Source organism: Phlebotomus papatasi, chromosome 3 (assembly GCF_024763615.1).
Source record: "Phlebotomus papatasi isolate M1 chromosome 3, Ppap_2.1, whole genome shotgun sequence".
Classification (NCBI taxonomy): domain Eukaryota; kingdom Metazoa; phylum Arthropoda; class Insecta; order Diptera; family Psychodidae; genus Phlebotomus; species Phlebotomus papatasi.
The window spans coordinates 3,212,369-3,236,092 of NC_077224.1; the positions used below are offsets into that span (position 1 = coordinate 3,212,369).

Sequence of the window (23,724 nt, forward strand, 5' to 3'; positions counted from 1 at the left end):
ATACTTTAAGAATTATTAAACGAAATTTGCATTATTTATGTATAAATATCGTTCGGGTTTGCCACAATCCAAATTTGCAATTAAGGAATCGCACCTCTATAAGCTGATCTAGGCTTACAAACTGGCTTTATTAATTTATTGTAAAAATGTATAATGTAAATGCGCAGATATAGTTAAATTGATCATTAATATGCCGATTAGCGTACACAAAAATACCAAATAGTATTTTGAGTTTTATATATTTAACTAAATATCGAACATGTCTCTTAATATTCCGACCAGGGGTACTCTTCCCTTATAATAAAAAATTATTTAATTAAGTTTTTTCCAAAAACTTTGCCTGATAGGAGCTCGAAGCAATTAAGCTTCAAGTAAAGCTGAAGTCCAGAGCCTAAAATCAACATAATTGGTAAAAATAATACATATATATGTTTTCCGGAAATAGGCAAAGTAAAAAATGCATAATAATTGAGAAACAACGTATATTTGCACATTTAAAAATAACTTTAGGATCCTCTGGATCCTGTACAAGTGCATCAAATTTAATGTAATTTATTCTTTGGCAGCAAAACCCTTGAGATAATTGTAATGTAAAGTCTTCAAACCAATTTACATAGTCCTCCTTTCCGTCCCTTTAAATAAACAGATAATTGGACAACTGCCGGAAAATTGATGCACATTGAGGTACTGTTCAGGTTTGTGATTTGTGATTGGAAAATGTGAGAAAATTGATTTTCAATTTGAAAGGCTGTTGCAGAAGACAGTGCAATTTTGACTTATTGATTAAATAAATTATTTTCCTCCACGAATAATATATAACCATCAATACACACCCTCTCAAACCCATTTGACTTTGTGGGGTGGTGGAAAAAGCTTTTGAAAAAGCTTCCCCTATATTACACCGACACCTTTTTTTTCTCATTTCCACCTGCTTCCCCTTTTCTTTTGACTCTTGCAGCAGTTAGGTGGCAGAAAACTTAATTTAAAGCACCTTCTGCTATCAAAACCACCATCCACCCCATTTCTGCAGAAAAAGCCCCTGCACAGACACTCATGATGGGAAAATTTCACGTGTAGAAATATAAATTGATATTAAAATAAAATTACTGTGTGTGGTTTTGAGCACACACTGCAAAGTCAGTATTGGGTAATGCAGCAGTGAGTCATCAAAAAGTTCCAACACCGAGTGTGTGAGTTGGAAGAAAATGCATTAAAGCACGCAGCTGAAGGCATTTTAACAACAAATACGCCAAAGTATATAATTTTAATGCACTTCCATTGAAAAGGGGGATGGGACGCTAAGTGCCAGAGAGTTATAAGAGATTATGGTGAGTGGTGAGAAGATTTAGTTCCAAAAGGGGGAGCGCCAATGAAGAATAGAAGAGTAAAAAAACATATATATATATATATATATATATATATAATGTGAATCAAGATGTAGCGCAGGAAAAAAGTGTCATAAAAAAATTGCACAGTGGCAATTCATCTTTAGAGACTAATGCGTGATTTTTTTTTGTATTTAATTCTTTTAACAACCGTGTACACCTCTTTTTTTGCTTCTGTTTACCTCAGCTAAGCCCTCCCATTCACTTTTCCTTTATGATTATGTCTCTAGATGTTGCAGTTGTATTTTTGTTCTTAGCTTTTGAACTTGTACGGTGGAAAAGCCACTTACCGCCCCTCCCGCCACTTTGACTAAAATACAGGGGTAAGTGGGGCACCTTTGAAATTGGGATTTTTCTCTTAAGTTTAAGATGAACTGAGTCATATCAAAATGTAATTTAGTTTCTCAATCTGTTTGTGCATAGGTGATTAATCTCAATTTCAAAGGTGCCACACTTTCAAAAGTGCCCTACTTCCCCCTAGCTCATTTTCCCTACCTAAATGACATAGGGTAAAGGCTCATAATTTTGACCAGTCTGCTTATAAGCATCGATGTTCCAAGTTTGAAGTGCGATATTTTCAATACTAATTGACTTTTTTTGTTACTCTCTTTTCATAAGGGTTGTTTAAAAACTTGGCAAGCTATTTCTCGTATTATTTTTACTAAAATTAGTTTCAATACGTTTAAAAATGAATTGATATGTAGAGGTGAATTTGACTCTTATTTTGGACAACTTGGCTGTAAATTTGGACAGCTAATTCGCCTCAAGAGTTCTGTCATATTTCTCGTAAGCAATTGCTCATACTGAATTTTCAGCAAAGCAATTTCAACTCAAATCATGTCCAAAATTTATCGTATTTAGTGTTAAAATCTTCCAAAAAGAACAAATATTTAGATAGAATTCATTATTCATCAAATATTGGAATAAAAATCCATCATTTTAATCAGTTTATTTTTAGTTTCCAATTTTATCCTCAAAGTGTCCAAAATAAGAAACTGAACAAAATTATGAGCCTTTCCCCTATTGACTATTATTCAATCCCATAAAATATTTTTAATTCCTTCAGATTTCTCAACTTGACTAGAACTTTGATAGTTTTCAAGCCCTATAACCAATCAGGGAAGTCAACAAAACTAAAATATTTTATTATACTAATTTAAGAGTATTTAATTACATATGAATGATACTAAATTCACAAATTCGAGATATTTTATGCCCTCTTAAAATGAAAGTGTAGAACTTGTTTAATCGTTATACACTTCAAAGTTTAAATGCTTTTAAGGATATATAAACTTTAGTGAAGTAAAAGATTTCCATGAAACTTCCAAGAATTTTATTCGGTCATGAAAATTAATTTATTATTCTAACAGCACATTCACTTTAGGAATATTTGTTTAAAAATTTGGGCTAAATAAAATTTTCGCATTAAATGGATTTTTCAAATAAAAACTTGAGAACTCAAAATTAAGAACAGTTCGCAGCGCCACTTGCGGGAGAAAGCACTGCCCTCACGCGGAGGGAAAATAATGATGTAGGGCAGGTTAATCTATTTTGAGCTGTGGCAATAATAATACAATATAATGTCTGGCAATATAATGACATTGATATAGGGGAAACTGGGGCATCACCAAACACGGTAGCACCAAGCACGCTAATTTTTATTTCTAAACTACTTGGGCTATCTCGATCATTTCTTCAGTGGACAAGCCCCCCTATGATGTCTATAAATTTCTATAAGTCTTGTCCTGTGAAATCAAATATCAACAATTGTTTTGCCTATCTAAATTGCAATGCGTTAAAACCCAGTTTCCATTACAAATATGCGAAAAAATCGCATAGCAAGCCCCACTGCTCAAAGTGGCCTCACCTCCCTTTAAATGAATTCTTAGAAAATTATTTGTTTATATTTTAAAGCGTGAATATTTTCCAAAGACGAAAAATAACGAAGATATCTTGTCAAGGTTTTTATATGTCTTTAAACAAAGAGTAATAGTGCTATTCTAATGAAAAATGAAAAGAAGAAATCTCAGAAAAAAAGCAAAAATTTATTACTTTATTGTAAATATTTAAAAATGAAATGCACAGATATAGTGAAATGGATAATTAATAGACTAATCAGCAAAAACAAAAATACCAAAAAGTTTTTTGGGGATTATATTTTCCATATTTTCAAATAAATATGGGTTATGGCCTCAATTCTGAGACCAAGATCAAGATCAAGAAAATTCCAAGATTTTGGCATTCTGAAATCAAAAAATCAAAATCAAGATGTCAAATCTGTCAAATGTCTTGGAATCTTGAAATCCAAGACACAAACCCTGTGGATTTCAAGATTTGCAATTCTGGAACCAATATTTCAAGATTTCAAAACGTCAATTTTTTTGTTTTCTTGAAATAATTCCAAGAATCTCTGGGAGGTTCTTGGAATTTTCAAGATAGTAACAATTTGAAGAGTTTCATATGGAAATGACTATTGATGAAGAATATTTCTACGAGATGGTAACCAGACTTCCTATGAAAAATACTGTATTTAATCTTGTAATTTAATCGAAATGGTACGTATTTCTAGATGTGCATATCGAAGTACTCCACCCTGAGGATACCTGCAAAATAATCACATCTTGCATAAGCATTTCTTGGTTTATCACAGGTCACAAGTTTGGTTTGCACTTCCTGTACTCCCGTTGATGGCCTCTCATTTATCCTTTAATATGTCCTATAATGAATTTTCAGAATTTATGACGAAATTTCAACAAATTCAACAGAGAAATGAAGATATTTGTCAGAAGTAACGTTTCGTTAAGTGTGAAAAATCTTGCAATCTTGGTTCTTAGCTAAGACATTTTAAGTTTCATAAATACTTCGCGTCAGAATACGAAATCTTTTGGAAATATTTGACAGCTTGAAATTTTGATCTTGATTTTGGTCTCAGAATTGAGGCCTATGTACCTAAACATTCCGATCTGTGGTGTTCTTCCCTTATGTGTTCAAGGAGTCCAATGTTTGTGTGATAAACGACGTAAACGACGATTAAAGACAATTAGGTCACCGTGATCCAAAAACTAGATTTTTTCTACGGTCATCGAAAGTTCTGTTTTGCTCTTAAAAGTCAGATAGAAATAATTTTTTCTGACCCTTCATTTTTGACTCTCTCATCCTTAATCTTTTAAGGATGAATGGGACACCGGTATCCCAAAAACAAAACCATTTTTTTTAACAACAGAAAGTTATTTTGCCATCTAAATAGTCAGAGAAACTAATTTTTGTTCTTGGGACACCGGTGTCCCACTCCTTCTTAAAGGATTAAAGGTTTAACCCTTTAAGGACGAGAATGTCAAAAATTGAGGGCCAGAATAAATCATTTTTTCTAACTTTTTGGAGCAAAATACAACTTTAGAAGGCCGTAGGAAAAATTTCATTTTTGGGTCACCAGTGATTCAATCGTCCTTAAAGGGTTAAGGCAAGATACGGCTTTATGTAATTCTTTAGATGTACTGAAAGGGTTAATGGATCATTTCCATGAAGACATTTATTAACAAATTTGTTCGAAAATTACATTTTTTTTTTACTTTTTCGCATAAAAGAATTTAAAAAAAATTTGTGAACAGTTGATAGATATATGTAGCTCCATCTATCGAGTTTTCTCCTTGCACTTGCATGTCATTTGATTGACTTCTTATCATAACGTTTGTTTTTATTTCATAAATGAAAGTATGTTTTTTGAAAATGAAGAAAAAATTATGCGTGTAATAAGGAAAAGTTCCAGTGTCTCGAGTTCGTCTTGCCCAGAATATCGGTTTTACGGCAAAAACGGATAATATTCGAAAATGACCGTAACTTAAGTCCAGTATCCGGAAGATGTTTTGAAGTGCTAAAAAGGATAAAAGTACTAACTTCCCCTCTCATATCAGTCAGTGTTTACCCTATGTTTACTACTGCCCCAATCTCCCCTATGTTTCTGACGAAAAGTAGTCATATTTCAGTATAATTTTCATTGTAATCTACCATAGGGGGAAGTGAGGCACCTTTGAAAGTGGGCACCTTTGCAGTTGGGGTTTTTCATCTATTTTTAAATAAAAATGAGACTTATCGTGATATAATTTAGCTGCACAGAGTGAAAAGCTAAATTACATTATGATATGGCTCAGTTCCACTTAAACATAGGTGGAAAATCGCAATTTCAAAAGTGCCCCACTTCCCTCTATAAGGGAAGAGCACCAGCGATCGGCAGTGTTCCTCGGATCGTTAAGTTATTGTCATATTATTGCATCAATTAAAATGAACTTTTAAAAATTATTAGCTACTTTTTACCATTTAATTCTTACAAGAATACAGTGTATTAGTGTAGATTAAATTTATAAAACCAATTTTTCGTGAAACACCTGATTAAATTCGTGACGATCCGAGGTACAGAGTACACAGTAGCAATTACATCTATTTTTTATTAATTTATTGCCAAATTTTAAAGTTCAAACGCACAGATATAGTTAAATGGATCACTAATATACCAATTAGCATACACAAAAATACCAAATAGTATTTTGAGGCTTATATTTTCGACTAAATATCGCGTATGTCTCTTAACATTCCGATCCGGGGTACTTTTCCCTTAGGTATTTTTAGAAAGTCACTGTCACGAATTATAAGGAAAGTTCTCTAAAATCTAATTTAATTTATCTTGTATACTTTTTTTCAATAAAAAAAAAATTATTAGGAAGTATAAAAGTCAAACTATGACTGAAAAGTGCAACCAATGAGATTGATGATTTGCAGTATTGCTTTGCTCGACTTTCTTCTTTCTTCCGGAATTATTGCTTATTTATTAATATTCTGCACTTGATTGAATTAAAAAAATTTAGATAGTAAACTACTTGTGCCATTTATTATTATTTCATTAAAATTATCAGACAGTTTAATAGTTACAATCAGGGGGGTGACATTAGCTCTGAAAAATGCGACCAGTTTTAGTGTAATTTTTTCCCTGTTTTCGTACATATTTCACGAGATATCTCCAAAACTACGTAGGTTGCCAATTTGGGGTTTTCGGTTGCCTCTTCGTTATTAAATTGGCTTTTATTTTGTATTTATATTTTTTACTAGTTCATTCTACAATGACAGAAAACAGCTAATAAACTCAAAATTTTTTTCGGCTCGCCAGAAACATATGATGGCGGGAAAATAGAGAAAAATTGCGTGAAAGAAGACACCTTCATTGCTTTTCTAAGTAATTTTATTCAAATTCTTAACTGAAATGCCCGTTTTACATAAAGTGGCAAGAAGTGGCTAAATGACTTTACAACATCGAACTCATTCATTTATTTCTCGTGCAAATTGTACAATTAAAATCAAATAAAAATTACCATTTTACATTAAACCCAATCCAAATGGGAGATAAAAGGAGGCGTGGAAGGGATGGTGTACAAGTGAAGAAAGATGGCACTGCAAAATTTCCGGAAACGGAAAATTAATTTATATTTTATCACCGTGTTGCAGTTTGCCATCCAATTAGGTCTGCTTAAAGACAAAACTCTCCGGGTGCAAATTTTCAGGTGGGAGACACACGGAACCATACATAGAATACATACAATATCCCCCCAGAAGAAGAAATCCAAGAGAAAAAGAAACCAAATGTAGCAATGGGGAAGAAATGGGAATAAAAAGGAAAAAAAAAGAAAAAAAAAGATGGACCTTGTACAGAGCTTTTTTTCTTGCAAACCTTTTGCATCCACTATATGTTTTCTCATTACATATTCAAATTAACCTGCTGCACGGTCCATAAACCCGTCTCACAAACGATTTATGCAAAAGTGAATTTTGTCTTCTCTCTCACACACACTTTGACTCCCTTTTTCCTAAGTCATAACAATTATTTCCGTGCAAATGTTACACCTTCTTCCTCTTGTGGTTACCAATTCTGACTTCTTTGTCTCACCATTCAATATCCTTTGCCAAAAGACTTAAGTTGCAAAAAAAAACCCCGTTCTGTTTCACGGAGCTTTCAAAAGATCTTTTGGAAGTTCTATCTGAAGCAAAACATTGTCAAGGAAATACTTCTGGGACGTGCAATTTCTTATCTTTGTACCAAAGAAGATTGAATTTAATTCTTCTTGAGTAGTTTTATTTAATTTAGATTAGAAAGTTCAATAAAGTCCAACACTGAGAAAAAAAGAGGCTACGATTAACTTTTTTCGTCATAACTTTAACACTTTTCGGGTGTAAAAATATACCAACATTTTTTTAATGTTAATTTTACACCTTTTGAGGGTAAAATCAACATGAAAAAAGGGTAATTTTCACCCCTAATACACCTAAAAAGGGTAATATTTACACCGATTTCGGATCAATACTGCAGGGTAAAATTAACATTTCCGGAATGTTATTTTTACTTTTTCGGATTTCTCTCAGTGAAAGAACAATTTAAGCTTAATTCATTTAATGTTAGAGTAAATAAGGCCAGGCCCAAAGCAGTCCAGTCCAAATTTTGACTAATCGGGATTTTGGCTTTCGGAATTTCGACCCCAATCGGAATTTATATCAGAAAATACCGAAGGAACTGAATGTCGAATGGGTCGAAAATCGTGTGTGCGTTAATATCCTGAATCCTGAAACACAAAATCCAGAATAGATCGCCGAATTTCGGCCTAATTCGGGATTGTCACCCTTTCGGAACTTCTACCATTCAGGTTTTTCACCAGTTCGGAATTTTGTCTCTCCGGGTTTTGGTTTTCCGGTCTTTGACGTTCGAAATTGTAGCTCTCGAGATTTTGGCTGTCGGAATTTCCGCATATTCGGAATTCTAACTCCGAAATCCTGATGAGACAAAATCTTGAATAGAACAAAATCCCGAGTAACCAAAGTCCCGAAATCTACAAACTCAAACGCCAAGAGTCCGGAAAACCAAAATCTCGAATGGGTCGAAAACCTGAAAGGTCAAATTCCTGAATGGATGAAACCTCGAAAAACAAAAGCGTTCGAAACTGTAGCTTTAAAGATTTCGACCAATTCAAGATTTTGTCTTTCGGAATTTCCACACATTCGGAATTTTAACCCCGAAATCCTGATGAGACAAAATCTTGAATAGAACAAAATCCCGAATAACCAAAGTCCCGAAATCTGCAAACTTAAACACCAAATGTTCGGAAAACCGAAATCCCGAATGGGTCGAAAACCTGAAAGGTCAAATGGGTCTCGACCCATTCGAAATTTCAATTTATTCAGGATTTCGACTAATTCCGGATATTGTCTTTCGGGATTTTGACTCAATCAGCATTTTGATCAATCAGGTTTTCGAACTATTCTTAATTTTGGCTGCCCTCGGTCGAAATTATATTAGTTTAGGTAAATTTAAGTGCTATTTCAAAAACTTAGGATAAAGTACGAGGAGTAGATAACTGTGCCGCTCACGGTTCACTCGAATGCCGATCTATCAATCTCGTGGCGGTCTGACTCAAGTAAGTTTACAAGATTAGTGTTTCCAGTACAGTACATTAAAATTTAGCAGTGGAATTGTCTGTAGGAAATTTATAATTTGACACAAGCTTAAACGAACGCTATACTTCATAAAAGCGAACTTACACTTAAGTTCGCCGATTTTTCGCTAAAATCGTGTCGATCTTCCGATTTTTGTAAATGAACATGGCATGTTATACATTCCGATCTGTCAATTTCTGACCAAATTGTGCCGATCTGTCAATTTTTACCTCCAGATCAGCACAATTTTGCCGATCTCCGCTCACGGTTCACTCTAAGAGTTACTTATTCACCCCTTGATAAAGTATATCCACAAAACATAATAATTTCTTATAAAGCAAAAAAAAATCTCAATGAAATATTCATACAACTTTTAATAAAAAAAAATTTGAGTTGCAAATAAGTTAAAAATATGTACAACAATTAGGGTTACCATGTACATATCTTTGATAACATAATACTGTTCATATCAATAGAGCGGGAATATTTTTTTTAATATTGTTTATTAATTAATATCGAAATAGTGATTGAAGAAATTTCAAAAGATGTCGAACGAAAATGTTTTATACCGATAGAATTATGTAGATTTAACTAAAGATGTCAAAAAGATCTAATATTTTTTTAATGACGACGAATGCCGAAATAAAGCACTAAATTTTTAATGAAATTCATGTTTCTTTATGGACCCTTCACACAGTAGAGTGAAGGTACTGGAAATACTGGAAATACTGGACTTAGAATATCAAGAGGCGAATAAGTGTAGCCAGATGGTAAACCGTGTGTGATAAATCAGCAGATAGCTCGATTACTATCTAGCGTCGAGCTTATCGGCACCTGTGAACCATGAGTGGCAGACTTTTTTATCCGCTGTAGAATGTTCAATACTTAGGAATTTGCTTTTTAGAGATTAATAGTTTATTATTTTCGTAATAAAATAAAAATATTCTATTAAGGGGATGTGGGGAGATACTATCAAACACGGATCCGAACGGTCATTGAATTCAAATTCCTAACAGTAAACTCTTTCAAAAACCACTTATTTACAAAGTGTAACTACCTATGAAAAGAATTTGTCACCCAGTATTGAAAACAGAAAGGATAATAAAGGAAAATATTATCAAAATTGACGCGATATCAAATTATCCATGCGTAAGTTTATGCAAAAAACTTAGCTTAAAGTGGAAAAAGAGCAGTGAAAAGTATTCCTACATCTGTCGGTCTAATTCTCCCACGTCTTTGAAAAAATGTAGTAAACAAAAATAATTTAAACAAATTATCAAAAATCGACAAATTTGCATACACTGAATTTGCATACACTTTCATACACTGAGAAAAATCCGAAAAAGTTAAAATAACATTCCGGAAATGTTTATTTTACCCTGTAGTATTGATCCGAAATCGGTGTAAATATTATGCTTTTTCGGTGTAAATATTAGGCATAAAGTTACTCTTTTTCATGTTAATTTTACCCTTGAAAAGGTGTAAAATTAACATAAGGAATGTTGATATATTTTTACACCTAAAAAGTGTTAAAGTTATGAAGATAAAAAGTTAATCGCACCCCCGTTTTTTTCTCAGGGTAGAAACTTTCTCAATGGAAATTGCATAGCATTTGGGAAACAATTGTTTTAATTTTCCATAGTGAAAAGCTTCAAAAATCGTTAATTTCTTTTCACTGTTCATTGTCTCCCATTGGTAACTGTCTCACAAATGCTGTGGAATTTTTAATAAGAAAATTTCTATGCAAAAATATTTATCAATTTTTTAGCAATATGATTGTCTTTTAATAAAAAAAAATGTATTTGTTGAAAACTTTATTTACATTGTTGTACAATTGTTGAAAATTCATGCAAAAATCGTTAATCGCATAAAAAATCTGTTCGATTTCAACGCAGTTTTCAACTAAAAGGTGGAGAATTAAAAATTAGGAACAGTTGGGAACAGTTGTAAACGCCATCAGAGGAAGAAAACAGTGCCCTCAAGCGGAGAAAATAATTTTCAATCTAGGGGAAAACGGAACTACGTTAAACTAAAGCTAGGGTCGGAGGAACGTCTGTTCGACAGGGAACCCCTATTGACACTTTTGTCAAAATGTTGAAAATTATTTAATGTATCTAGTAAAATAGAAGTAATATAACGTTTTTTTCTGTAATATCCCTTTTACTATAAACAGAGACGTTCAAATTTTATATCCCAAATGGTACAGATGGTCAATAGGTGCTGACACGAGTTCTTAAAGTGTCAATAGACGTTCCTTTCACCCTACATCAATTTCTAAAATTGTTCTAGAAAAAAGTGCCCATGCTTCGACGTTTTCCATCTTCGTAATGACTATTTTTTCTATGTTTCTCAATAAATGTGACTCATCGAACCTATATTTTAAAAACCAGGAGAAACTGCCCAGTTTTTAATATATATTTTGGAGTCACATTTTTTGAGAAACATAGGAAAAACTCAGTCATCACGATGCTTTGGGATCGTACGAAGCATGGACACTTTCTTGTACAACAATTTTACAATTTTATGTAAGCTTTAATTTAGCGTAGCTTTGTTTTCCTGTACACTGAAAATCATTTTCTCCGCCTGAGGGCACTGTTTTCTTCCGTCAGTGGCGCTGACTACTGTTCTCAACTGTTCTTAATTTTAATTTATTAAGCTTTCAGTTGAAAGATTCGTCGAAATCGAACAGAAATTTATGAAATTTTCATAGCCTCTAATTTTTTATGGGATTGACGATTTTCGAATGGCAAAAAACAAACGAGCAGTAAAAAAAATTCTAAATGGGCAGTAAAAAGTTAAATATGAGCAGTGAAATATCTAATTATGGTCAGTAAAAAAATTAAATCTCTACAAAAATGGGCCTAATTTATATATTTAACATTTGAAATAGTTCCATATAAAGTGAAAAGCCCTTTATTTTCCCTTAGACAAAATTTGGACGATAATATCACTGTTTCAAATTTTTTTGTTACTGATCAATTTTAACTTTATACTGCTCATATATTCAATGCCTTTTCGAATGTATTTTCAAAGAATATTATTGTTCGCTTGAATCAGCCCAATCATCCAACAACTGATTTTTTTAAATTTTTATTAATAAATAATTCTGCGTGCTGTCTAACTTATTTTTCGCTAATGCGAAGTTGTACAGTTCACCATGGAAGTCTGTAAATACTGTAAGTTTGCAATATAAATTCCTACAAATTAATCTGTTATTGATCTAAAGTAGTACTGATACATTTATAGAGCCATAAGATTAAGACTTAACACAAAAAAAAACTTCACTTGGGATCAAAAGCCCTACAACGACACCGGAAGACTGAAGGTCGAACTGTAAAGAAGCCACCGTAGATTATGGTATTATGGTTTTGCTTCTTCCCAAGTATTCCTCCAAAGTCCCATTAAATAAAGAAACTGTATGGTAGAAAAAAAGATTGCATTTCAAGAAAAGCAATTCATATACACTCCGCAAATACAGAGTAAAGATATTGGAAGGCAAGGAGGGGTGAAGAGTATGGTCCAAAGCCATCAAAAGACATCCCATACCATACACCAACTGATTAATGATACAAATCGGATGCAATTCACGCTGGGAAAGACCTTAATTGAGTCGTAATTAGGCGACTAAGTGCAAAAAACTCTGGTCATTCATTCCCTCCAACCGATGGAATTTGCAACGCAATGAGCGCCAATCGATTGAGGAAAAACCATTTCTTCTGACCCGAAGAGACCATTGCATTTCAGAATCCATGTGAGAGGAGAGACATATAGGAGCAACTTGGAGTGCTATTAAAAGTTTCTTTTGTTGCTTGGCCTCAAGAAAAGCGCACATTTATTGTGTGACTTTGGTTTTTTGCTTTTCAGAAAACACTATTCACCCATACAATCCACATCCAATGGGCAAAATAGCTTAAATAACACCCAAGAATAAGGCGCGCAAGTGCGCGCCCTGAGAAAACAAGAAGCTTTCAAGACAGAAATAATTTAATATCTTGAGCATTATTATTTTGAGATGGGAATTACAAGAAGAAAAACGAATTCTTTTTTTTTTGTAAATTCTTTTCATCATCAACTGTTTCAATACATTTCTCTTTCTCTCTCTATGGATCTGAAATATCCTTCGCCAGATACACAATAATACCACCTTTTTATCCCAATCCTAACCAATTCTTACGTCTCATTTCTGTACAACTCATTTAATCTCCCCGGAAAGACGTTGCATTGCGAAAATGCGCAAAAATACAAAAAGAGGTGACGAAGTCAAAAGTATTTTGTTAAATGCTCGGCTAAGGTCAGAGATGGTAAAATTTCAGAAATTTCACAGCAGTCGCCATCTACTTTGGGCGGAAATTCATGAAATTTCTTGAAATTTACCAACTCTAGCTGAGGTAAATTTGAAATTTCGTACAAATCGAAATTCCGGAAAAACGAATTTAAATTTAACGTGCCGAAAAATTAATTCAAAATACTCTGGGACTTATTAGATACAAAATTCCAAGCCCGGACTTCGAAACCGATTTTTCGGAATTCTAACGTTGTCCGGAATTTGAAAGTTTACTCTCCACGGAAATGAAAAAGTTTGTCAGAAGGAGATAAAAGTTGGTTAACAATGAAATTAAATTCAAAGTTAACCAACTTGTTGGCATTTAGATGAAAGTACCCATGCTTTGCAAGGTCCCAAGCTTCATAAAGACTGAATTTTTCCTATGTTTATGAAGAAATGTGACTCCGCAATATATTTTAAAAACATGACACTTTCACCTGGTTTTTAAAATATGGGTGCGGTAAATCACATTTATTGAAAAACATAGGAAAAACCTACACAAAAAAAATATTTTGTAAAATTGTTCGTAAATGTTTGTAAATTCTTCTTGGGGGACTTACGAAATGCTCGTAAATCGTATAACCCACAAATGAGTTCGTAAAAGTTTGTACTTTTTTCACAAACATTGTTCGTAACATGATCACTTGACAAGCATTTTTTTTTGTATTTTTACAAACACTGGTTCGTAAACGTCAAACATTTTACGAACATTTACGAACAAATGTTCGTAAAACATTACGAACATTTACGAACAAATGTTCGTAAAAGTACAAAAAATGCTCGTCAAGTGATCATGTTACGAACAATGCTTGTGAAAAAGTACAAACTTTTACGAACATGTTTGTGGGTTATACGATTTAAGAGCATTTCGTAAGTCCCCCATAGGAATTCACAAAGATTTACAAACATTTTTACAAAATATTTTTTTCTGTGCAAATAAAAATTGGTTAACCTATGAAGTTTAATTCTGAATTAACGAACTTAATAACAATAATGATTATGTTTGATCAAAATGCGACTAGGCACCATGACCAATTAACTTTTGGGTGCTTTTCTATTAAAGTCTTTTAAACCATCCATTCACATCCTTTTCTACTCTGTGTAGGGGAAAGTGACCTGCCTTTGAAAGCGACAGCCTTTCAATATTTCAATTTTTCTCTTACTTACCAAAGCAAAAACCCTATTGTCTTAAGTATAGTCAATACATCTAACTATTTTTTATTAACTTCGATTAACAAAATAGAATTTTTCCTTTCGGAAATAAGACAACCAAAGGCAGACCACTTTCCCCTGTTTGCAACGGATCTTAATTATCGCTATATATAGTTATATAGTTATACAGAGAAGTGGGTCACCTTTAAAATAGGGTTATTTTTTTTACCATAAATCATTTTTAAAGCTAAAATACATTATGATAAGGCTCAGTTCCATTTAAAAATAGAATAAAGAGTCATATTCCTAAGTTACCCTGATTCAAAGATGCCCCACTTCCCCCTACTTTTTGTCCTCTGACAGACAAAAGTCTGTTTGTTCTGCTTTTTACAATTTATTGTTAAACCGTTTTTAAAAACAAAAAACAAAAAAGAATGCAGTAGTAGGCTAAAGATGTCTTTAGATTAGATCTTTAGTCTAGATCCCTAAAATCTGGGATTCTGAAATATAGCAAACAATATCAGTTATTTTACGTGCCCGTCTGACTAGATAAGCGTAGATTATAGCCTGAATTAACCCCTATCTTTCATACCTTACTTTTAAGAAGTTCCCATACAAAATACCCCTTACCAAATATGTGAGGGCCACTGTTTTGCGTTCATGGTGGTGAAGCGCGGAACTACGAAAATTATAGTACGAAAAGTGTAGTGATAACATTGAGCAAATTACAACCCTAAAATACGTGTTCTAATTTCTTTTTCGTGAGTATTTTTAGGAGACATTTTTTTATACTCAATAATTTTTCCTTTTCTAAAGTGTTAAATCGTTAGTATCAGTTAAATAAAACATAATATCATTATCGTTGTGGCTTTTGCTGTTTGTATAATATTCGGAAGTGAAATCATGAGGTGTGATTGCCAGTTTCATTCGTCCACCATTGATGTAGGTGGCTAAATCCAGTCCTTAATTCGGGTCTACTCTCTCAGATCTTGCCGATGAGGGCTAAAAAAGTGCCTAGAGCTGGGTGGTAATTAATGGCTTAAGGCTGAGCCCCCTTACCCTGCGTCAGACGGGTGATATCTAGGACCAAATGTCTTTAGTAAACAATTCTAGGTCAATAATTTTTAAATCGCGAAAGTAAAAATTCTGAAAGCCAAAATCCCGAAAGTCAAAATCTTGAGTTCTTAAAAGTGTCATAGCTACACCCACGTTTGCTGAAGGCAAAGGGAAATTTTCTGTATCATAGCAAATTATTCTGCACATTATCCTCCATATAATTTCATCCCTTTCAGGATTTTAGCTTTCAGTATTTTGGACTTTTTGGGATTTTGGCTGCCTCCGAGATAAACCTTTGATCTGAAGCCCTATAACTTGTATTCTCTTATAAAGATCTTTGAGAAATGCTTCAACCCTTGAGATCAAACACAACAATCTTCCTAATAATTAAGTTAAGATATAAACGTATAAATCCTTCAGGTTTTCTTATTATAATGCTGGTTGTCAGGACATTTTACTAAGTGGTCACTTATTAGTGAAAATTTTTTTACGTCCGGTCCGGACTATTTTAAATCCTGTATCGTTCTTTTTTTTTGGATGGCTCTGTAGATGGCGCACTTATAAGGGACTTATGCCCTAGACATACTTACGACTTAAGCCGAAAGACGGATTTACATAATTTTAATCAAAATAATGATCAGTAGGGGAATTTTATAACAGTATAACAATGCCATATGACAAATTTAAGATTTTTTATGTGGTAAATTCGATTCATACATATCAGTTCTTAAGAACTTCATAGAGCTTCTTGCAATGACCATTCGATTCTCATTCGGATTTCACGTTGTCCTACTTACGAATTTACTACGACAAATTTGTCATAAGACATTGTGACACTATTATAGAATTCCCCTACAGATTACATTTCCATCAGTTTTTGATTAATCCGTCTCTCGGTTTAAGCCGAGAAACAGCCTAGTTAGTGAGAACCTGATAGGAATTCAGTGAAATCATTATTTTGATTACAATTAGGTTAAGCCATCTCTCGGCTTAAGTCTTAAATGTGTCAATGGTATTAGTGATGTCTTCAACAAGAATTTAATCAAAACATTTTTGTTTTAGGTAATTTTATACTTCTTTTTTGGTTCTTTTTCCTTCTTTAGCGTTTTTTTTTCTTTATAGGGGCTTATGAAATGTATAAGTAATTAACTTTAGATAGATCTATATATTCTTAAAGTTTGTTTGAATTACTCTGTGTATCAAAGTTAAATAATTATGGTTCACTTACCATGAACTTGAGTACTTCTACAAATATTCTACAAGTACCGAAAATTATCATTATAAACCCTTCACAGGCCAATTATAGGAGAGCTTTAGATGTTTTAATTCAACAAGTTAGCAATTGAGCTCCTTTGCATGGGGCATTGGAGACAGTTATATACATAATGGTTTTATATGTAGCTAACCCCGAAATGATTGCTGTTTATTGCTGTTTCTTTTGAGTTGGAGCAATAAAAGAACCAATCCATATTGAAGTGTCTTCGATGCAGAAGGCAAAAGACGCAACATCAAATTACTCATAGTGGCAAATGCATAATAACAAACAAAAGAGAGAGAAGAGTGAGAGACAAAGTTGTGGTAGTCGTGAACAATATTAAAGAAATTATCTTTTGTGTTTCGGCACATGAATGATTTGCTCAATTACCGCACGGTTCATTTGTGCCTGCATTCTGCATCGATGTCGTTACGCTCTGCAAAATTTCTGAATTCTTTCGATTCGATAAACTTTGTTGGCCATAAATTCATTTTATATTGCATACACACAAAACATCTATCCCCATAGCCATTAGCATAACAACAATCAACACACGATTGCACTCTTAAATCTACAATATTGAATCTTCATTCACCACCAATCTCTCACAAAGATCAATTTATATCTAGAATCTAGATCAGGAAGATGGTATCGTGGAAACGAAAAAGAGTTGAAACTGTTAGAAAAGTTCCATGAGACAAATTCCACAAGAGGTTATTACTTATAGAACGATTCATTAGTAGAAAGAAAACTTCTGTCATTTTATAATTTTCTCTACAAAGTCGCCTGATAACAATCTATAGGAACTTTAACAAGTTTATTAAAAGGAAAAGCATAAAAAGGGGACGTTTCAGATCATAAAAACAAGCTTAAAGACAATTATTATGAGATCGACAAAAGTATGTTTCATTATTTAGTATTTTAGAATATTTGTCTAATTGCCTATTTTAGTTCAAATTTGGAATCGCTAGTCTGAAATAAATCTTCAATTTTATCAGTTACCTGTCTGTAAATATTTCAAGTTAAACTTTTATAAATCTTCCCCTCAATTTTGAAATTAATAGTCTTTAAATATTTATGGAAATTATAATAATTTTCAAAATTGAAGACTACAGTGGTTCGAATTAAGCCCCTCAAGTTTGAAATAAAGATAGCTTAAATTAAAGATTTACGATTTTGAGTTAAAGAGTTTAAAGATTCATAAAGGCCTCTGGATAAGCTTAAAAATTGAAGGAAACATAAAGCAGCGTTATTGTGTAGTTTGTAGCAATTCAGTCTAAATATTTAAAAAATGACATTATAAAATTTAAAAATATTTAAATTTAAAAACATAATAGGGTAAGTGTGCCAAATTCCGGCCGGTTTGCAATTTCGGCCACCTTTTTTGTTCCTCGAATTTCCATTAACTTCTAGATTTTACGTACTCTAGAGATTATACAAGGCAAAAGAATAACAAAAAAATGTAGCTTCGACAAACGAGATGACGTGAAAAAGATATTGGAAGAATTCCCGAAGGGCAAGGAACTATGAGAATGAAAGTGGCCGAAATAGGGCAATAAAAACCATGTTTATATTTTTATTTATTTTAAAATGTATTTAGAATTATTTTAGAGTAAATAAAGACGGTAAACTCTTTACAAGGTTCCAAGAAACACTTTTTAAGAAGAAAGAATAAAAAAAATCAATTTGAATATAAAATATTATATTTCAAACTTAACACTTTGACGCTTGCATGTAACCATGCCAAAATCTGACACACTTACCCTACAAGGTTTTTTTTTGTAGAATTAGAATAACAATTTTAAAGAAGATAAAAAAGACATAATTTAGAGAATTATATAGTCAGAAAGAGAATTCTATTTCTTATGACATGAAATAAACATTATTATCTATCTATCTATCTATCTATCTATCGAAAAAGAGTACACACAGATATCTACTTTTGAAATACGTGTAATTTAAAAAATGTGTAATATTTAATTTTTATGTAATTTGGAAAATGTAACTGTGTAATTTTTCCACGTATCCAGGAAATATCTAGAACCTTGGAAAATTCTTTAGGAAGTCTAAAACCTTTCAAAAACCAGCTGTAAACCGGAAAATTATTAGGAAATATTCTCGGAAACCCTTGGTATCGTGGGAAATTCCCAAAAATTTTGGATAAGTATGTTCAGGAACCCGCGAAAGTCTCAATAAACCAAGACAGCCTCCGTAACCGTCAGTAATTTTTTAAGAAACCTCAAGAACCCATGTGAATGATAAGAATCCGTAGAAACTCAAGGATTTCTTACAAATTGAAGAACTTTTGTGAACTCAGGGAACTTTAAAAAATCCAGGGAACTCAAGAAATCTTCGGAAACTATCAAGATCATGGTTAATTCTCTGAAATATTTACTACGTTTCCACGTCACTATGTCTTTCCCTGATTTTTATGTCTTACTTTTTTCGTGTGGACAATTGACGATTTTATAATTGTGTAATTTTTTTTAACACAATTATTACACTGGTAAAAATAAAAGCATCAAATCATCCAAATTTGATCCTTTTGCAAAGGATGGATCAAATTAACATGTTTTATTATGAGAAATGTGCATTCAGAGTTTGAAGTTTGATCCATATTTTGCAAAAGGATCAAATTTAAATCAATTTGATCCTTTAATTTTTACCAGTGCACAGTGTACGAACACAACACATAAAAATTAAACATTTATGTTAATTTCCAATGTAAATCATGGTAAAAAAATAGAAAATAATTTTCTACCGTTTAGAAATTTGTATCAGAATTGAATACTGTATTAAGGGCTTAAGATCAAACGTTTAGCTAAATGGCTTAACATCTTAATTTCAATATGTTTGAGTTTTTGGAAAAACTTTATCTGATGATAATATTAGAACAAATCCTTTTGATTCCAGCACACCTTTTAGATCAGGAAAATTTCATGAAATCTAAATTCACATCCTTTTTTGTTCTAAAATGTTTCGCACATGTCTATCCGGTCTATCCCACTCTTTCGCAATCTTCTTCTTTTCTTAAACGGCACAACAAATTTAATTTAGTTCAGTCTAATTTTGAGTCCGAAAGTGTTGAATAAGACTTATGCAAATCATTTGAGAAAGAAAGAGATGTTAATTTCTATTTCATGAAATTATACCGAGCTAAAAGGTGTGGCAGAGCCATTAAGACACTAAAAGTTCAATGTTCCTGTTCGTTATTTTAAAATTCATGACTTTCGTGAACAAAACCGTTTGACCAGGTGACTTAAAGCTTGAATTAACCCCTATCTTTCATACTCTGAAAGAAATAATTTGCAAAGGGGTGCAAAAGAACGCAAAATTCGATTGATTTTGGTGATCACTTTTCAGTTGTCCAAAAATTTGGCATATGTTTGCAAATATTTTCAATTTTGCAAACTTTTGCGAAATTTTGCCATTCCGATGCAAAATTTTGCGAACTTTTGCCTTCAGGATGTTTCGGTGGGAATGGGTACAGCGCCGCCATATTGAGTTTTTTCTTGACAGTCATGGTGATGGCGTTCTGAAGCAGGTTGCATCGTTTTGTCAATTTTGTTAAAATTTAATTGAATTTCGCAAGAAAATCAATGCAAGAAGGAGAAAAAGAAAAGCTTTATACTTTGTGCTGCGAGTTTGGTGTTACTGAGTTATTTGAAGGACTTGTGGGTGAGTAAATGAATTTGTTTTGTAACATAACCTCTTAGTAAGTGAGCTCCAGGAAATTTATCTTTTAATTCCACAAATTCTTTTTATTTTGTCACAGAGAAGCAAGTCACGGTGACTCGTCTGAGAGAGGCTGATGAGAATGATATCGAGGTGCTACTCCCCGCACATGGAGCGAGAATAACTTTCAAAAAGAGGTGGAAGGACTGGATAGCCGGCGCAGCTTCTGTTGCAGAAGATTTCCTTTTGGAACAAAGGAGAGCTGCGAGGCCTTCAACGTGGACTCCAATCCACGTTGAAGATATTCTTGAATGTGCCGAAGGATCCCGCGTAAAGAAATACTATTCTCAAAAAGGTTCCCTAGATGATCGTCACCGCGACATACTTATAAGGATTATAATTCAATATGCCAGAGATCACAACGTGGAGCTCACATGCAAGATCATGAAAACAGTTTCAATGGAAATAGAGGATATTTTCCCTAATGAGAAAAAGGTAAGTGCAGAAATTAATGCAGATCTCACAAGATTTAACCATGCTTTGTGTCAGGAGCGCTACTATCAACCGAAAGGCCACACAAGAAAATCCTATGGAGGACTTCTCTATTGCAAATTCTCTAACTGGAAGCGAGCACAAAAGAGAAAGAGGACCGGAGATAATTCTACTCAGCGCATGGTTGAAGATCTGCAAAATTTAGAAGAGGAAAGTGGTGAGGATCTTTGTAGTCTGAAGGAGATTTTAAAGACAGCTGTTTCTGAAGAAATTTTCTCTGAAAATACTTTGGACTTTTGGGACAAGACATTCCCTCTGAGACAACATGATTTGTGCAATGGTGCTCTTGATGACATTGTAAACGAGTGGCCACTTTACGCCCACAAAAATGGGAAATTTCTGGTAAATTATTCGGTTTTTATAAATTCTTTTTATTTTAATAAAATATTTTTTTATAGATCGCTGGAGATTTTGATAAACTATATCCTGAAAGTCAATCTTTACACAATAAGTGGGAAACATTTTTCGATCAAATTGCTCCAATTTTGAAGAGATTCATAAAAGATCCTACCTCAAAGAAAGCGTTGCGAGATATTCTTGATTATGGAACAGATGATGCTAGTAAGTTTGTCGATTAAAAAAGTAAATTGATATGCTTCGAGAATTAAGATATTTATTGCTAATTTAATTTTATTTTATTTTTTATTTTACTCTTGCAGATTCCAAACAGAATGCTCTGTTTTTGCTCCTGCATGCGGTTTTGAAGCCCCACGTTGTGTTTCACAAGAAATTACAAATGAAGACTATGAGATCAAAACCGACTATAGCTGATTCTCAATCGTGCATGCTGATAGACCTACAGGAAAACAACGAAGATCTGGAAAACCATCTGAAAATGCGTCAAAAGGCATTGGACGACACCAACAGGACATTTCATCCCATAATTTACCGACTGGAACCTTCGTCGTACCGGGTATATTGTATGAGGTATTTGAATTTCGAAGTTGATACCCTCGAACAGGCTGTTGATCTTGCCTTCAAGGCGTATCACGTTATGCATAAAGGTCAATATGCATTGGAATGTGAGGATGTATGGTATTTTATCCGAATTTATTTCTATGGCCTTGAACTTGAGACTGACAAAGAAAAATTTGCTGGACGTATTAATGATTTTCTTCAAGATGTGAATAATAGTATCGACAACAGTTAAAATGTTCTGTTCAAAGTGTAAAAATCCCGTGCCATTTACGGACGTTGATAGTTATATTCAACATTTAAAAAGTTTTCATGGCCAAAAAATATTCTTATGCGGTCAGGACAATTGTTCACAAAGATTTCAGCACATAAAGTCTTTTAAAAAACATCTGAATGGACATTATAAAAATACTCAAGAAGCTTTTGAAGAACAGTCAAGTAATTATGTGAATAATGATGATATTGAAATGCATTTGGTTAATGTCAATAATGTCCCTACCGCTCCTGTTTTAAATATTGAAGAGTTGTCTGCAGAATTTAAAAACAAAATGACTGTAAATCTGTTAACACTTCATTCTAAAAATAATTTTTCACGAGAAGACGTATTGTTTGTGAAAGAAATCATAAAGGACACAACTAAATTTTGTGGGGGCATATTATCGCAACACTTTAAAAATGACTTACCCAAATCTAAAAAACTTGATTTTGAAACTGTTACGAACATGCTAGATCAGCCTTTTTCAGGACAAGAGACAGAATATGAATTTGTTGAATATTTAAAAACATTTAATATTTATCAAGATATTGAGGAATTTTGCATTAATGATGGAGACGTAGCACATCTACTACCCCTCAATTTCATCTTAAAAAAATTCTTAGAACTTCCCAACGTTTTTCAAAACATGTATGATCACTTATTGAAATCAGTAAGTACAACAACTCATGTGATTAATTTTACCAATGCCAATACTTATATGACTAGCCATATTAGACTACCAGACAAAATTGTTTTCCCATTTCTGCTATACAGCGACGATTTTGAAATTAATAATCAGACTGGTCCACATGCTACCACTCATTCAATAAAGGGAGTCTATATGAAATTTATAAATTTACCAGAATCAGTTAGTTCTAAATTGGAATACATATTTCCCATAATGTTTGGACTTCAGAAATCGGCAAATAAGAATATTAATACGTTTTTCGAACCTCTTGTTGATATTATAAATTCTCTACAGTCTGACGGTTTGGATATTGTAGTTGATGGGATTAGGATTACAGTTTATTTTTCGCTGGCTCTTATTATTGGCGATAATACAGAGCTCAATAAAATACTCGGTTTTGTCTCATCATTTGTAAGCAATTTTTGTTGTCGTTTTTGTAAACGAAAGAAATGTGATCTACAACAAGATACTGTTGAATATGAAGATTATCTACGCAATCGAAACAACTATGACCAAGACCTAGCTACTGCTAACGTTAAAGAGACGGGAATCAGTCAAGAAAGTGTATTTAATTCTGTTTACGGATTTCATGTCACAGAAAATTACAGTGCAGATATCATGCATGATCTTTTTGAGGGAGTGCTACATTATGTCCTATCAAAAGCACTTTATCACTTTATTTTTGAATCAAAATACTTCAATCTTCAGACACTTAATTCTAGAAAATAAATGTTCAGATATTTGAAAATTGACTCAAAATCGACAACTTTGATAAAAGAAAGCCACTTGAAAAATAAAAAATTTCGTATGAGTGCCGCTGAATCACGAACATTCATAACTGTGATCACATTCTTAATAGGGGACTTAGTGCCAAAAAATAATTCGGCTTGGAAATTGATTATTAATCTTCAAAAAATTGTTCAAATTGTTTTAAAATACAAAGTCTCTCACCAAGATATTGAAAGTTTGCGAAATTTAATTCAGGAATTAAATACA

The 23,724-nt window shown here is 32.9% G+C and overlaps 2 protein-coding genes across 10 annotated transcripts in view; one reads left to right on the top strand and one right to left on the bottom strand.

Annotated features, from left to right (window-relative positions):
- LOC129806456 (uncharacterized) overlaps positions 1-23,724 on the bottom strand; it is a 220,125-nt gene that overhangs the window by 121,155 nt on the left and 75,246 nt on the right. The window lies entirely within an intron of this gene.
- Positions 20,017-22,020, top strand: LOC129806457 (uncharacterized). Of its 2 annotated transcripts, XM_055855059.1 has the most exons (5): positions 20,017-20,320; positions 20,418-20,812; positions 20,867-21,211; positions 21,268-21,430; positions 21,529-22,020. In XM_055855059.1, exons 1-5 carry the CDS (start codon positions 20,242-20,244, stop codon positions 22,017-22,019), a joined length of 1,473 nt encoding a protein of 490 aa, XP_055711034.1. In that variant the 5' UTR covers positions 20,017-20,241; the 3' UTR covers position 22,020. The 2 variants fall into 2 exon arrangements, with proteins under 2 accessions (XP_055711034.1, XP_055711033.1); XM_055855058.1 differs by having other exon boundaries at positions 20,418-21,211.

What these genes read in the sequence shown, in the direction of transcription:
- LOC129806457 (XM_055855058.1), top strand. Translation starts at nt 20,242, where the DNA reads ATGCAAGAAGGAGAAAAAGAAAAGCTTTATACTTTGTGCTGCGAGTTT. An exon ending in ACAAAAATGGGAAATTTCTG is followed by an intron (nt 21,212 to 21,267) that starts GTAAATTATTCG and finishes ATTTTTTTATAG; the next exon opens with ATCGCTGGAGATTTTGATAA. An exon ending in TTATGGAACAGATGATGCTA is followed by an intron (nt 21,431 to 21,528) that starts GTAAGTTTGTCG and finishes TTACTCTTGCAG; the next exon opens with ATTCCAAACAGAATGCTCTG.